Genomic DNA, 16,502 nt, shown 5'->3' with positions numbered 1-16,502 from the left:
TTGTATGAGATGAGAGACGACTGATTCCAGCATTTTTATATATTTTTTATATGCTGGTATCAGCATACTGTTACAGAAACAAGTGGGGCAACTTTGAAAAAGAAAATAGAAGAGGGATAAACTGTGCAATTTAGATGTAGAGTTTCCCGTTTTGGTTGTTTTTACTTTCCTTGTAACTTTCCGGACAGTGTTTCCGACTTCACCATGGCGGGCAGGTGGAACCTCCTGATACTGGGTGAGTTACATCTGTCATCCATTTGCACAGTAGTTGGGATGGAAAATCATCTGTTGAGAACGTTGGGACCCGAAGAGGGAAACTAACTGTCTTGAAACCTTTAAGAATAGATAGATCTGTATAACTATGTGGGTTTTCTGTTCAAATAAAACATTTAACAAGAAAATATAATGTTGTTTATTACTTTTGAACACACTGTATACAGTAATTAAACATATACCTTTTAAAAAGCGGAATTGATCAAGTCATTTTATTATAATAGTCAAGTCAAATTGTTTTATAGACCAAAGGTGTTGACCAAAGTGCTTGCCAGAAAAATAAAAATAAATTAATCACATGATCAAAACAAAAAACAGACAAAATGAAAACAGTTTTATATATCAATTTGTATTTCTAAATTCGATGTATTTATACTTTGTTTATTCACTTTCCGTTGATATAAAAACCTGCCAAGTCTCCCTGGCAGAAATGATAATAGTGAGAAACTCACATGGCCACAATTATTCATTAATGCAAACCTTTCTACAACAGTCAGAGCCTGAAGCCTGAGTGTGGGAAAGAGCCCCAATGAATTAGGTGAAAAGGAAGCAGAGTGATGCTGAACACAGCAGCTTTTCTTCAAACAACTCACTATCTGGTCCCACTGCACAGAGGACCTCTGTTCTTTTGCTTTTAAAGTGATATTTATACACTATGAACTCATCGCACAGCGTCCATGTAGCTTGTCGCCTCTTAGTGGCCACAGTCACACAGGAAGAAACTCTATGTGTTGCCAAGAGACAACACAACATTGAGAGATTCCAACTTCCACATTTCATAATGTCATGGTTGCAATCTCAACAAACCTCTTTTTTGTTTGATATAATCCTGTATATGAATGCAATCGTTATGATTATCAGATGCACAGAGAGAAACAAAATGGTATCTCAAAGCACTTTAAAGCTCCTCAAAACGTACCCCCAATATCAACTGTATCTATGCAACAGGTTTTATTGTGAACTATTTTCTTCCAAAGGTAAAATGTGAACATGTTCACAATGAGTTTTTTCAAGAACAAAATAGCATTCAACTCCAACCAATGTATTAGTGTTGCAGCAATCTTCAACAAATAATACAACAAGATACCTCAGGGAATGGGCCTCTTTGTGATTTGAATAAACTGTCCCTTTAATTAATGATAACTACCTGCTTCTTTTGATAATTATACGTAATATATTGTTTAAACTAATAATGGTGGTGTGTGTGCGTGTGTGTGTGTGTTTCTTCCTGTTTCCATATGCTGAGCGCACATTACACCCATCTGGCGTCATTTAAGCGGCCACAGAGGACTGACTCGGCACTCGAACAGTTTGAGGATGTGTTGCTTTTTTTGTGCTTGTGCCAAGACAGCTGATGTTTTTTCATACATAGAAAGCAGAGTTCTGCAGACACCCGCGTTGAAATATGACGCAGATGCCGAACAATCTGAGGAAAGGAGGGTAGAAAATGAGGAAATCTACCGTACCTTGAACTCTGAACATTTTGGGTGTTATTTATGTGGTCAAACTGGTCCTTCATGCTGCTGTAGCTGCATGGAAACATTTTAGTATGATTTTTTTTTAAGTGGTTCGTGTAAATTAAGCATGTTCATGCTGGGAAAGTGTTAAACGTGTAAACTGACAGTCGCCTGCTTGCTTTTCAGCTCTGTACCTCTTCCTCATCGTGGTCATGTCAGAACAACCCTGCAAAATTGGATTAACTTTGATGGACCAAACATGCATTGGTATGAAAAACAAACGTACTTTAACACACAACCCATCATAGAAAAACAGCCAGAAACTGAAAATATATAATATGGTTTGCTAAATTATCCATTCAGATTCAAATAACGTATACAAATCACATTTACATATAATGTAATATTACCTAACTTTAACTTGCATCCGTTTTTCACACATTCATGCTTCCTTAAATAAGATTATGATGAATGTGCCTTTGATGACGAGTATCCTGAAGATGTTGGGCCATGTGGAGAGAATGCGGACTGTCGCAACACGATCGGCAGCTTCGACTGCCAATGTGCGGATGGTTTCACATCCTCAACAGGGGCTTTGAATTTTACAGCTGGAACATCAGCGACATGTAAAGGTAAGTCATCGTATACATTGAATCAATGTAAGCAGATGAAGTCTTATTGCTGCAGTAGTCATCTAAGCATAAAAGTCCTGTCCTGATCTTTTGCTTCAAGATGTCAATGAGTGCTTGGAAGACAAGGACATCTGTGGACTTAGTGCCAAATGTTACAACACAATTCCACATTATTCCTGCATTTGTGACGATGGATTCATTTCCACGACTGGAGTGGAGCGCTTTCTCCGTGGTGACAACGTTACATGCATAGGTGAGATACCTATCAGCACCCTATGAGCTTGCTGTGGTAGGTTGTCGGTTATGAACTGAATGTATATTTGTTCTCTTTTTGTGTGGCTACAGTGGTATGAAGGTTTCTTTATGTGGTTCAGTGATGGTTTCCTTTCTAAGTTATTATATGATGTCTTCTTCCTGATCATGTAGATATTGATGAATGTCAAGAGGAAAATGTGTGTGGTCAAAATGCAGCATGCGTCAACAGACCAGGCAGTTTTCACTGTGTCTGTAATGCTGGCTTTGGACTCAAATCTGGCAGATCTAACTTCTCTGGCAGTGAGGAGAAATGTGAAGGTGAGGGCTATGTCGTGATTCTGCAAAATACAATAATAAAAAATACAATAATGAGACAAAGAAAATGGAAAAAATGTTCTTGCTGTTTTATAAAACCGTTTACTTTTGTTTGAACATTTTAATTTGTTAAAAAACAAATAAAGAAGTTAATTTGATCCAGATGTAACTCTCCATGTTGTTTTATCAAATGATGTTTGACCAGTGGTCTTTTAAGAAAAGTGCTCCCACATAAGTGGAACAGAGAGTTTAAATAATTGATTTTAGTTCTGATTTCTAAGTTGGTTGATTTAGTGATTGGCTGGTCTGGTTTTTGGTTCGGGCTGCTTTATGTTTTCTAGGCATTATCTGACTGAAACACATTTGTTCCTCTCCCTGATTTGTTTCCATTTCAGATATATGTGTGATTGATAAGACAATCTGTGGAAATGGAACCTGCCACCGTGAAGCCAGCAGCCATTACTGTGCATGCCACGCAGGGTTCACTAACTATGGCAACAAAGGGTCTCGCTGCACTGGTAAGAACACTGCAGCACTCCACTTTTTCCAACATCCATCACTGGACTGGTGTTTGCTCAGTAAATATATAAACAGAACATTTTCGTGAGCATGGGTGTTCTCATAATATGAACATTGCTGTCATCAGCAAGCACATTTAATGAAACAAAATGTCCTGTTTCCTCAGCGTTAAACTGTGATGTATTCAAACCTATGAACAATCTGCAAGAGGTATACCGCCACACCAGAAACAAATCACAGCTCAATATATATTTAAAGTTATTTTGCCTTACTTACTTTTGTTTCGCCCTTCCCAAATTGCTTTTCTAGAAATTTCTGTTTGCACATGATCTCATGCTGCAGTTGGAAGAAAGCTGCCTGAACCTAACATTAAGTGAGAATCCAACAGAGCTGGATGGAGAGGACATGCTGATGGTATTTCTACATAAATTCATTGAAATGCAATTTGATTATGCAGAAAGAGCCTTCAATTTCTCAGAACAAGCACAGAAGTAGGATGTTTTCCCCCCTTTCAATCTTTGTCACATGGAGTTCAGATGTCTTTGCACAGCTATGCGGACTGTTTATGTTGACCTGAGGTGGTATGCAGCCTGAATGTCTGCCTCTGACTGACTCTATCTCCTGTTTTCCCTGCTCATGCTTATGTTGCTCCCTCTCCCCCTCCTCTCCGGTGGCTGTAGAGACTGTTGTCTGCGATCGACAAGCTCTTGTCCGGTGGAGCCTTCAACGATAACAGGAAAGTCTCCACCTTTCTGAACATGGTGGAGAACACGCTGGGGCTCATCGGTGCTTTCATTAAGCCCCCCGGGACAACGAGATCCTCCAATCACACAGGTACAAAGACCATCTGTTCACGTTAGCGTGTCATCTGATGGTATCTCAGAAGCCGGTAGATTTATCTTCTTCTGAAGTCATCTACAGTATTAACAGACAAGCAATTCATGATGATAAACACGTATCTGTCTGGGTCCAGAGCTGAAGCTGCTGATAGAGAAAGGGGCGGACTTACCCAAGGGAGCTGTGACTCTATCATCTAAGAAAGCTCAGCTGGACATCCAGTTGGAGACCGCTGCTGGAGATCCAGCCGACTACCCTGGTAATGATCATACCTATAAGTAACACAATGGTGACCAATGTGATGAATGTCCACCTAATCTATTGTTATGCTGCTATGATTGTGAAAGGCTTTACAACAGTGTCCTTGCTGAGCTATGCAAACCTGGAGGACTCCGCCGATGGCTTCTTTGGTGGGATGAAACCACAAGTGAACCAAAGCTTTGAGCTCAACTCTAAAGTCGTGACTGTCTCTGTCAGTAACAGAAACACAAGCCACCTTAAGGAGCCAGTCAAATTAACTTTCTATCACCTCAAAAAGGTACCATCTAGTTTTCCATGAAGGATAATAATCAGTCTCTGAAGGAAACTGTTACTTGTGTAATGTTTTTTCTCTCTTTTGTTTCACAGACAAATGAATCCAACCCCACCTGTGTGTTCTGGGACGCCTCAGAGGAAGGAGGGTCATGGTCTCCTCGTGACTGCAAAGTGGTGGAGTCCAAGCCTGAATACACTGTGTGTTCCTGCAACCATCTGAGCAGCTTTGCTGTGCTCATGGCGCTCTATGATATAGAGGTTAAAACTCTCATGTTACATAAATTTAAACTTTAGTCTGGTTCTGTCTCTTGTAATGTAAATCTATCTTTCTGTCTCTCTCAACAGGACAAGTTTGAATTGCAGCTGATCACATGGGTGGGTCTGTCACTTTCACTAATTTGCCTGTTCCTCTGCATCCTGACGTTCTCGTTGATCCGATCCATCAAAAGCCCAAGAACCACCATCCACCTGCACCTCTGCATCAGCCTCTTCATTGCCACCGTCATCTTCCTTGCAGGCATCTCTCGGACAGAGAGCCGGGTAAATACTTCTGTAACCGCTTGCACAGTCAAAATGCAGTCGAAATACAGCAGACGAATAGTTTCTCAGAAAGAGCAGAGCTACTGAATGATTTATGTGGGTCCTGAAGATTGATAAACAACTGTTCAGCAAATACTCTCTCCCTATTTCTTGCTCCCCATGTTGCAGCATCCTTTGTACCCTTTTTCACTGCTGTCATCGTGATCCTCATCGCTCTCCCTACTGCATTAGGTTGGCTGTGCCGTGGTAGCAGGGCTGCTGCATTTCTTCTTCCTGGCAGTCTTTTGCTGGATGTGTCTGGAGGGCATACAACTCTTTAGGATGGTAGTCCTGGTCTTTAACACCAACTTCAAAACCCTCTACATGATGGCAGGTGGCTATGGAGTCCCAGCTGTTATTGTCGCTTTCTCTGCCTTAGCTAACGCCGGGGGATATGGCACCAAGAGACAGTAAGTTCTCCCACTGATGCTGATCTGGTTTTATCTTAAATTTATTCCTGATTCCCAGGTTATGTTGACATATCTTCTGCTCAATAAACTCTCCATATTCGTTGCAGTTGTTGGTTAAACCTGGAATTAATTTGGGGTTTCTTTGGCCCTGCCTGCGTCATCATCATTGTGAGTAAGAAATGAATCAATTAAGAATAATCCTGAAAATGAATAAAAGTTGTTTGAAAAACAAAACAATTCATCATATGTTGCCTTCCAGGTGAACGTTTTCTTCTTTCTCATCACTGTGTGGAAGTTGGCACAGAAGTTCTCAAGTTTAAACCCTGACCTTGACAATCTGCAGAAAATAAAGTGAGTCAGCACAAACTGCCCACATATTCAGTCCATATGTTTAAATATGAAAGAATATATTTGACATGTGGAACTGCACATTTTCTATATTACTGCTTCTCCAACAAAATGAAATAAATACAAATTATTCTTCCCTAAAAATAAGTGAAATGTTATTTCTGGTTAAAGTGCCTCAGTTAAACCCTGTGTGTATCTTTGTTGCCTCCTGCAGGGCATTCACCATTACTGCAATGGCTCAGCTGACTTTGTTGGGCACCACGTGGATATTTGGTTGTTTCCAGTTCGAGGAGGGCACAATAATCATGTCTTACCTGTTCACTATCTTTGCCAGCTTTCAAGGCGTTATGATATTTGTCATGCACTGTCTGTTTTCCAAACAGGTGGGTCAAGCTCCTGTCAAAAATAATAGTGCAAGCTTTGCTGCCTTTTTTTCTGGTGTCAAAACTCAATTATTGTTCTTGTATTTAGGTGAGAGAAGAATATGGACACATCCTGTCCGAATTCTGTGTTCCTTGGAAGAAGACTTACTCAAACTTCAGTTACTCGCACACCAGCAAAGCTCATGTAAGCAGTTATTCATGTTTCACCACAGTGTCTCTGATTCAGGTGGAATAACATCAAAGTGAATCTGTTTTATCCAATGCTTATGCAGTATAGTCCAATAACACATGCCTTGAATGTTGAGCAACCAAGCAAATCAAACATTAAGTTTGCATGTGGACAGCATACTTTAACATTTCATCTGTAATTAGATCGCTTAAGAGACTTAAGTCATTGGAAGTTTAATTTGGAAACCTTCCAAAAGCAAACACATAATTCTTTCAGGGCTTGAAGATTATGAGGTATTGTAGGAGCTGTGAAGTGAAGTGTACAACCTCAGAGTACAACCTTTCCTGATAATGAGTACTGAATGTGTCTGTCGTGACTGATGGGCTTGCTTCTCTCTGTGGTCCTCAGGCATCAAAGAGCAGCCAGGACACGGGAGAGTCTCGCATCTGAGCCGCTACAAAGAGAAGCAGGAGCCAATTCAGATTTTTTTCCTGAAGACATGCGGCCAACTACCGCTATGCTATTTGTGGTCAATGCCCCATTTGCATCACTGCAAAATGTTGTAAATAGTATCCTTCTTTACATTTTCTTTACCTTTTTGTTATTGAGTTTTTTTTTTATGTTTAGCTATTTAAGTTGACTGTTAGAATGTTTTACAAATTAGGGATTTTCTTCCAAATGAGATGTTTTACTTCCATGCCCACATTGGTTATATTTGAGTATTTACAAATGGTAAAACAACATTTCTTTTCATTATGTAAAGAAAGAATGGACTGGACCAAAATATCAAAGTGATAGATAATGTTATGATGACCTGTTTTATCAGGTACATGTAATATGGCTTGGCGTGTCATCCAGGTACTTGATTAACAAAGACGATCTCAAAGAGATTTCTGAAGCAAGTACTTTTTACTGTTGAACTTCTATTTAAATCGATATTATCTTAATATGACCAACAAAAAGAAGGACAATTATACGACAGATATAGATTGTTTTTAATGTAGGGTGTTTGTATGTATATATTGCTGGACAATTCAGTATTTAATACAGTAAGAAACTGCGTTCCCGTTCCAATCAGCATGCTGTAACACGTTAAATGTTTTATATAAAATTATTTCAAAAGAGTATATTTTCAAAAACTTGAATGTTCAAAGATAACTTTTGTATTATTGTCTCTAGGAATATTAGTGTTGTAAGCACTGGTTTTAGCTCAATTCTGAACTTTCTTTTTTGGTCAAAATAAATATCTTAGCTTTTGTATTTCCGAGAAACATTTTCTGTCTTTCATAATTTGTATTATTTAAAATTGTGTTTTCATACTTTTCATGCCTCTCCTGGAAGCTTTAAATTGAATACATATTTTGATGTCAGAGCTCCACGTGAAGCGCCTCCCGCCACGGGCCTTGACTTACTTTAAAATATACAATAAATGTTGAGCATCTAAAGGTAAAATACATTTTTTACTTTATAGTTCTTCATGTGAGAGCCAGGATTTTGCAGAAATGGCAACTCGAGCAAGTTATTGCCAAACTCATGCAATGATGGTATCGTCATTTCCACCTTCATATCTGACACTTACATTCGCTCACTGCAGGAACACTTATCTATCTTAAGCTATGGAGAGTTACACATACAGAGGAAATAGAAAATTATCTCCTTTTCCTTCCTGTTTGTGTGGGATACAGACATGATGGTCTCAAAAGCAACTCTGAAGTCTCAAAATTGGTACTTGAATTTAAACCTTAAGTAGTCCTGACAACACATTGTACTGTACCGACTTCCCTCTTTAACAATTGCAAACCTCGGTGGAGTCACTCCTGATGCATCTTCGATGCATTTGTATAAGTATGCCAGAAGCCCTTGAGGCACCTAATCATCATGCGCTTTCAAACTCCTTTCATGTCCGTCTCTGTGCTTTCCTGTATGTTTATTCGGCTGACGGGGGGTGATAAGTACCAGCTGAATAACAAACTATTTCAGCTTTGAGGAAAATAGAATTATCATCGAGAATTTGAGGTAACTGACTTTTTTTTCACTGTTGAATTATTCAGCTTGCACTGGATCAATACTACAAAATGAAAGTGATTGCCGAGATTCCTCTCTGATACAAAAAAATCAGCAGAGAAGATGAATAGATGGAAGGACCACATCAAGAGGGGGGAAGAGAATGGAAAATGCAGATCCGGCATGTAGAGATAAAATAGCTTCCAAACCTCTGGAGAGAGAGAAAGCCGGACCAAGAAGAGAATATGTCAGAGAGGCAGGGGAAAAGAAGGGAGGAGAACGAGAGCAAATGATCATGAACACTAGTGATTAGTACTAAACGTGGCCAGTCAGGCAGCTCTGCGGACAAGATAGACGCAATCGTCCTCTCTCATTTACTCTGAGCCATCCCAAATAATCCAGTGTTCATCCGAAGTCCACTGAAGGTAAGTTTAATTTATTATTCATAACCATTCCATGGTAATTTACTTCATAAAATACTTATCACATTATTCTCTAGAAGCAAATTAGATCTCTAGGAAAGCTCTAGGATTCATCCTTTATTTCATATATTTAATATACTTTCATTATCAATGAGAGCTGTGGGCATTTCGAGAGAGATTCAGACATCTTGAAAGCTGTATTTGAGACATGGATAATACAGAAGGAGCACTACCCAGGGGTCAGCTGGGTTGTTGATAAATGTTTTGTTCTGTTTAAAGAACATAGTAAAAGAAGAATAAACAAGAGCAGCAACCTAGGTGTTTGAGAAAAGATACAGAATCCAGTATCTGTCTGAAGAATTTGCATGATAAATGATTTCACGGTCGCCAAGACAACTTTCTTTTGTCATAACATCCTCTTAATCCTCAATATAACCCCTGGATTCTTTTAAATTAAGTTCCTCTGTAATATCCTCACACTCTCCAGGGAAAACACTTCTCTCCGTAGGTTCACTGACTATTGATGAAGCTACCAGGAAGAAAGATTTCTATCCATACCTACTAAGAAAGTCTGTGCTCATTATCGCAGTGCCCCGGTGAAAAGGCTGCATCTGGAGAGGGAGAATCAATTGACCTGGAACACAAGCCTATTGTCTGATGCATGATGTATGACAATAGGATGAAACCTGTTAATGCACATCGGCAGGCCCTGCTGGTTAAAGCTTAATTGTATAAAAAATCAAGTAGCTAAACAAATACAAGACTGCCACAATTTGCTGTTTGAAATCATCAATGAGTTTAGTTTATTTTGAGCTTTGGTTCAAAGCATCTTAAATGGCAATTACTGATTCAAAGTTATTATGATCTATACATTTGAAAATCCCACACTCTCTCTTTCCAACACAGACAAACTGTTGCCCACTAATGGCATCGTGACAGTTCAGCCAAAACCAAAATATTAGTATCTGAAATCATAATGAGTTAAAGAACCAGCCAAGCAAGCAGTTGTGGAGCAGGAGCTAAAGATAAATAAGCAATGTCTGTTTATGGCAGGTGGGTGAGTGGAAATAAATGTGGTAAAGAAGAATATTTTGTGAAACAGGAACACACAATGTCTTGTCTAAGAGCTTGTTGTGCAAACCAAAGAAAATCAGCAGAAAGTACAAAAGTTACATACATTTCAACACCAAAAATAGCAGTAAAGTTTGTTAAATGTTTGATAATCCTCTTTTTAGGACATCTACTCGGCTAAACAGTTTGTTCTGTGTCTAAGGCCGTTGTCATGTGTCTCGCTACGAATCTTTCCACCCTCTGTGACTGTCAGCTGAATTAAAATATCCTACAAATATGACACACTGCTGGAGATGGTTTATATGCAATTTCCATGAACAGTCATGCTTTTTGAAGTTTGCATTTGTGAGAAAGCATCTATTCATGTGCTCCAAGGAAGCGCTTCATGTGAGCTGACTCTTGAAAAAGACTCCTCTATTTATATTGCCTGGGAAGTAGCTCTTCTAATTAAGCTCCCTTATTGTAATTAGTCTTTGATTAGTCCAGAGAAATATGTATCACAGCATTCATTAGTACATAATTTAGCAGGTTAAGACTTCTTCAACCTTTCTGTTATCCTGCTGTCTACTAATTACTCTCGACACCTTTTAGACAGCAGAAGAGGATCACATAAAAACAATCGCTAAAATGTATCACTTAGTGGCTTTGTTTGAACTAATGTCAATATTTTTAACTGCCTGTGATTCTCTGTAGATGACACTGAAGATGAGGACACCGTCTCTACTCATGACTTCATTTTCTACCTCTTCTACGCCATCCACGCTCCACCAGAACCTGAGGATGAACTCCTCTGAGCAGCCCAGTCCTTGGCTGAACAACAGCACCTGGCCACCCGTCAAATCTTCAAGTTTGGGGATGTCCTGCTTCACAATGATATTTGGCGCCATCTCCAACCTTACGGCTCTGGGCATCCTGGCTAAGTCCCGTGTGAGATTCCGTCGCCAATCCAAAGCACCATTTCTACTACTGACGGTGGCTTTGCTTTTGGCTGACCTTGCAGGTCATGTGATTCCAGGCACATTTGCTTTGTATCTGCACATAGATCAGAGGTATAGAGTACAGACTGGGAAGCCCACCAAAGAGTTTTGTCAGATTTTTGGGGCAAGTATGGTATTTTTTGGATTATGCTCTTTGCTGCTGGGTTGTGCCATGGCAGTGGAGCGCTGTGTGGCCATCACTCAGCCCTTTTTCCACGCTGCCATGATCACGTTGGGTCACGTGTGGCGAGTTGTGTTACTTCTGTCCTCTCTTGCTCTCGTGCTGGCAGTTCTACCTTTTTTTGCTGTGGGCACTTACACTACCCAGTCTCCTGGGACATGGTGTTTCTTGCCTATCCATGATCCACAGTCTACAGCTGACACCAATCTGGCTCTGGCCTTCTCCTGCCTGGGCCTCACTGCACTCACTTTTTCCCTTCTGTGTAACATCCTGAGTGGTCTGGCATTGCTGCAGGCCAGACTGAAGTCCCACAGTGTTAATGCTAAATCATCAGCTCGCAACACTCGTCGTGCATCGTCCACGTCTTCCTCTTTGTTTTGTTCGTTGGATGTTGAGATGATGGCACAACTGGCAGTGATCACTGTGGTTTCCTGTGTATGCTGGAGCCCCTTTCTTGTGAGTACTCCTGTTTAAGTTTGCAGAATAGATTTCTTGAAAGATACCACCTTTGGTGTAAGAATCTTTTAGATGATAAAGTAACAGCTAAACCTCATGAATGATTCTGTGTGTCTCCTTCAATACAGATCCACATTCTTGTGATGCAGTTCAACGAAAGAACCTCAACCCATGAGAAAGATGGGTTCATTCTCCTGAGCTTACGCATGGCCTCCTGGAATCAGATCTTGGACCCTTGGGTTTACATCTTACTGAGGAAGGCAGTGGTTTTCAGACTTTGTTGTGCTTTCTATGGACAGAGACCCACAGTGAGAGAAAATAGGTCATGTGCAGACACACACAGGGAAGCGTTTAGTCTGCAATGACCATGTTGCTCTTGGACTTTTTATTTTATGGACAAAAATAAATTAGTACTTTTGTGTTGTGGTGTGAAAAAAAGTGTAAACTATGCTGTGTTGTTTTCAACGGGGCTTGATGGGGCCCATAGTCAGCAGGCCAGCAGTGTGAATAAGGGATCGAATGAGACTTTCACAACATTTCACAACATTTAGTTAGTAGTCTGTGCCGGTGCTACTATCAATAGCAACCACCTGCAAAACTGTTGGTTGGGCAATCAGGCGGGTTTAGCGTTGCCCAATCAAAATTGAGATGGGTCTGACAAGCGCTGGGCTTAACCAATCGCTGAGCTGTGTTTGAAGCCTCACACCCGGTGTGGGCGGTGCTTCTTTGGCAGCGACTCCATTCAATATGGAGAACAGAAGATAGCCTGGCTCGCTCTGCATTTCGCCGCTCTCAATCTGTTCTCGGTCACTTTCGCTCTTCGGACACAAATTATGAACTCCCCCCGCGTAGATTTCAACCGACAGGACTCGTTCACGTACGTTTGACGTACGTCAAGATATCGTCTGACTGAATTGTTCCTCGCCTACTTCACGTTAGTTACAACCGCACTGACGTAAACTGTTTCAACTGTTACTGTTGTAACACTTACAAACTACTGGTTTCCTTCCAAACGCGACAACACCCTCTCCGCTGTCGACATCCGGAGGAAGGTTTGACTACACGATAGTTTCCGTGAAAACAATTCCCAAGTTGAGTCGAGCGGCGGGGTTATCGGGTGAAAGGTGACATCGCCTCAGTCTGTGGACTCGGAGGTAAGTTGAGTGCAGCGCATGGACGTAATTACGTAATAACGTCAAATATAAGTTAACAATGATGCGTTGTGTGACCTGGAGTGATGTCTGTTTGCGTGTAGCTGCTGGCATGTGAGCTGGCTGACGTGTGATAACGTGATCCCTACTTCTGTTCAGGGCTCAACAGTTTTAGCTATTATCTAAAAGTTGGTTTGTAACGTCAGGCTGCTTGTGTGCAGCAGCATGCACTGCACTGCATCAACAGCCTGAGTGAAACCCATGTAGGCCAGAGGATCCAGCTCATACCAGTTTCTGCCCTAAAAGCTCATCTCTCTCCATTTCCTCCATGACAAGAATGCACAATGCGGCGAGTGTCTCAGCCTCTCTGGGGTCCATGGGACTGTTGCGTCTCTTCGGGGTGTCGTGGTCCTGGAGTCTGGCAGCAGGCCTTGGGGTTTATCTGGGCACAAAAAGCTGGAAATACTTCTACATTGCAGCACGCACAGCCAAGAGAGACATCAAGTAAGTCCAAATATAGTTCTGATTCGATATGATAACGATATGATAATGTATCAGCATTCATTTGAATCATTGATAAAATCATGCATTAAAAAAATCTTGATCTGTAATTACTTCATCTAAATTGTTAGTAACTAGAGCTGTTCTCAATCAAAGACATTCATAGTCAAGTAACACTCATACAATTTTGTTGACTAACCGATTAGTTGATATAATCAGCTGATCTGTAAAACGGATTCTCTCCACAAAGACATGCACAAATACAAGTTTCTTGGAAGAAGAATAATTCAGCATGAAAAAAGCAATAAAAATTACAATTTGACAAAATAAATCTGTGTCGACTTAAACCAGAATGAACAATTAGTCAACTAAGCGACTAAGAGGACTGTAGTAATAACAAGTGCATACTAACTCAAATGTATCAGAAAATCTGAAATGATGAGGTTGCTGTGTTGGGAATACCCCATTGTAATTAAATAAAATACTGTTGTCATAATCTGATTACTCTGTATTTGTGTGCATGCATGTACACATTGTCAGTATATAACCGGGAACATTTAGGCTTTAGGAACTGTTAGGAACTCCTTTTGCTCAAACAATAGGGTAACCATATGTCATATTGGACTATTTATTTATTGAACTACCAGAAAACATTCTATATCGTGGTATATATCGTCATCGAAATATGAAATTACCTTTATTGCGATAGAAGATTTTGGCCATATCACCCAGCCCTTGTCCTGACCATGCTTTTGGGTTTACACCCTTACTTAAGTCTTTTCTCTTTGTCTCCCTCCTCTGACCCTCACCAGTGGCCTCTATGTGCTGATGAGAGTGAAGATGGCTTTGTGGCGCTACATGCGCAGTGAGAGTAACGTTCCTGCCATATTCGCCGAGACAGTGAAAAGACATCCAAATAAACCAGCACTCATCTTTGAGGCCACAGGGGAAATGTGGACGTTCACCCAGCTGGACGAGCTGTCTAACGCAGTGGCCCACTGGGCGAGAGGTCAGGGGTGGGTCTCAGGCGACGTGGTGGCCCTCTTCATGGAAAGCAGGCCGTTACAAGTGGCGCTTTGGCTGGGCTTTGCCAAGGTTGGGGTGGAAGCTGCGCTCATCAACTTCAACCTCCGCAATGATGCCCTCATGCACTGTATCGGGGTGTCGGGCTCTCGCGCTGTGGTGTTCGGAGCTGAGCTTGCTGATGGTAAGAATTTGTTCCATAAAGTTAAAAAAAAGTGGATAAAGCATTTAGATTTTGAATCTGTATCAACGAAGGGTTACATTATAGAATACTGTTTCACATGATAATATATTCACTCTTATTCAGCACATTATCTAAATAGGCATATGGTTAGGCTGTTTAAAATAAGCACATTTCACGTTTAGTTAACATTTTGTGTTTAACAGCATGTGAAGTGGTCAACATTGTGTCCTGTGGTGTCACACTTTAATATGAATTTTGTGATTGAGCACAAACTGTGATAATGACTTTCTCCAGCTTGTCATGTGGTCAGGAGGACATGCTGGCGATTATCTCATTGCCAGTAATATGCCTCCTGTCCCATCTCTTTTTGAAGTTAGTTAATATTTGATTCTGTGACAACACTTGTTTAATTTGTCTCTGTTGTGTTTCTGTCTGTGACTTTACTTTATCCACTGTGAGTGTTTGAATTATTTGAGCAGCACTCCATTTGATCCTCGGATGTCAGTTTACTCTGCTTTTGTCCTAATGTTGTCACACAAGTCTGTGGAGTTTAATTTGTCAGTTTTATAGGCGTCATGGCTTCAGAAATTAAATAATGAGTTTGACCTGATACCAAACGTATCATTAAATCGAGGCGCATTGTTACAGCCTATAATTACATTAATTTCACTCACAATATAAAAAATCTATTTACATTGCGTTCCTATTCAAACTAGACAGCTTGAACTAACTTGACTGGTGTCCTCTCTTCCCATCTCCCTCTTGGTCCTCTTACTGAATGGCAGCCATGTTGGAAGTCAGTTCCTCCAACATCCAGTCCATGCTGCGGTTTAGTACGGGGGACCTCAGTGCAGAACATCTGGCCCGACTGAATGCTCAACCTCTGGACCCAATTTTAGCATCTTCACCTAGACATCCCCCTTCACCTTGTGTTCCCCACAAGGGCATGAACGGTTAGTATCTTATTTATCACTGAAGAGGACTTAATGTGTATGCATTAGTTTCCTTTGAAAATACCACCTTCAAACTATTTCCTTATACTGTGTTTGGGTCAAACCGTTTTTTTTTCTTGTGTGTGTCCAGAGTAATTAATTTATTTACCTCTGGGGGTCTAGTTTCTGAGCGTGATGAGGTGAACACTTGGTTGTGCAGTACTTTCAGAGTTATGAGTAATTTTGTATTCAAGACAGAAAGACATTTTTCTGTAGACAGCTGTCTGTCTGAATATAAAACCATGTTCCTTAACTATTGTAAATATGTCCTTGACGAATGAATATTAAAGTCAGCATTGAAGTGTGAGCCCAACATATATCCTACCTCACAAACCAGAGGTGTTCGTTGTGCAGGAAAACATGAAGCATATTGAAAACAAGGACCATATTTTCTGTTTTCAATTCACTGATGGCTGTATGGATCTTAAACCTACGGTGTGCTACTGTAATGCCCTGTTGTATTCTCTTTTGCAGACCGCCTATTTTATATTTACACCTCCGGCACCACAGGACTGCCCAAGGCTGCCATTGTAGTACACAGTCGGTATGCCATTTACACACAAAATCACTTTCCAGAGTTGTTACAGTTGCCGTACAGTTGTTACAGTTGCCGTACAGCTAATGATAGATGTCTGAGAACCTCTTTTTTGTTCCCACAACAGCTACTACAGAATTGCTGCTTTTGGGTATTTTGCCTTTCGCATGAGTCCTGTGGACATCATCTATGACTGCCTGCCTCTCTATCACTCAGCAGGTATATTACTGTAGGCTCAAGCTCTTGATGAATACAGTTTCCCCCTTTTAAGTTTGCATAACCAAAGTGTTAGCT

General features: G+C 40.6%; 3 protein-coding genes across 4 annotated transcripts in view; all 3 read left to right on the top strand.

Annotated features, from left to right (window-relative positions):
* Window positions 1-204: 204 nt before the first annotated feature.
* adgre5a (adhesion G protein-coupled receptor E5a) lies at window positions 205-7,976 on the top strand (the record flags this gene model as incomplete). The annotated part of the gene is made up of 18 exons (XM_079233595.1): window positions 205-235; window positions 2,192-2,362; window positions 2,463-2,615; window positions 2,789-2,935; window positions 3,328-3,450; window positions 3,618-3,661; window positions 3,761-3,865; window positions 4,132-4,285; window positions 4,425-4,547; window positions 4,636-4,826; window positions 4,916-5,080; window positions 5,168-5,362; window positions 5,594-5,811; window positions 5,919-5,979; window positions 6,071-6,162; window positions 6,374-6,542; window positions 6,631-6,726; window positions 7,120-7,976. 18 exons carry the CDS (start codon window positions 205-207, stop codon window positions 7,159-7,161), a joined length of 2,280 nt encoding a protein of 759 aa, XP_079089721.1. The 3' UTR covers window positions 7,162-7,976.
* Window positions 7,977-10,901: 2,925 nt separating this feature from the next.
* ptger1c (prostaglandin E receptor 1c (subtype EP1)) lies at window positions 10,902-12,187 on the top strand (the record flags this gene model as incomplete). The annotated part of the gene is made up of 2 exons (XM_079233050.1): window positions 10,902-11,822; window positions 11,951-12,187. 2 exons carry the CDS (start codon window positions 10,902-10,904, stop codon window positions 12,185-12,187), a joined length of 1,158 nt encoding a protein of 385 aa, XP_079089176.1.
* A 654-nt stretch (window positions 12,188-12,841) lies between these two features.
* The window catches only part of slc27a1a (solute carrier family 27 member 1a), a 7,547-nt gene continuing 3,886 nt past the window's right edge, over window positions 12,842-16,502 (top strand). For both annotated transcript variants that reach the window (XM_079233047.1, XM_079233046.1), the window contains exons 1-6: window positions 12,842-12,976; window positions 13,310-13,477; window positions 14,287-14,681; window positions 15,467-15,634; window positions 16,148-16,217; window positions 16,336-16,427. In XM_079233047.1, coding sequence (XP_079089173.1) covers window positions 13,311-13,477; window positions 14,287-14,681; window positions 15,467-15,634; window positions 16,148-16,217; window positions 16,336-16,427 — 892 coding nt within the window. In that variant the 5' untranslated portion in view covers window positions 12,842-12,976; window position 13,310. The remainder of the gene's footprint in view (window positions 12,977-13,309; window positions 13,478-14,286; window positions 14,682-15,466; window positions 15,635-16,147; window positions 16,218-16,335; window positions 16,428-16,502) is intronic.

The sequence above is a fragment of the Taurulus bubalis genome (assembly GCF_910589615.1).
Source record: "Taurulus bubalis genome assembly, chromosome: 17".
Lineage (NCBI taxonomy): Eukaryota > Metazoa > Chordata > Actinopteri > Perciformes > Cottidae > Taurulus > Taurulus bubalis.
Note: the sequence above shows the minus strand (reverse complement) of the source record. Positions and strands in the feature narration are given on the sequence as shown.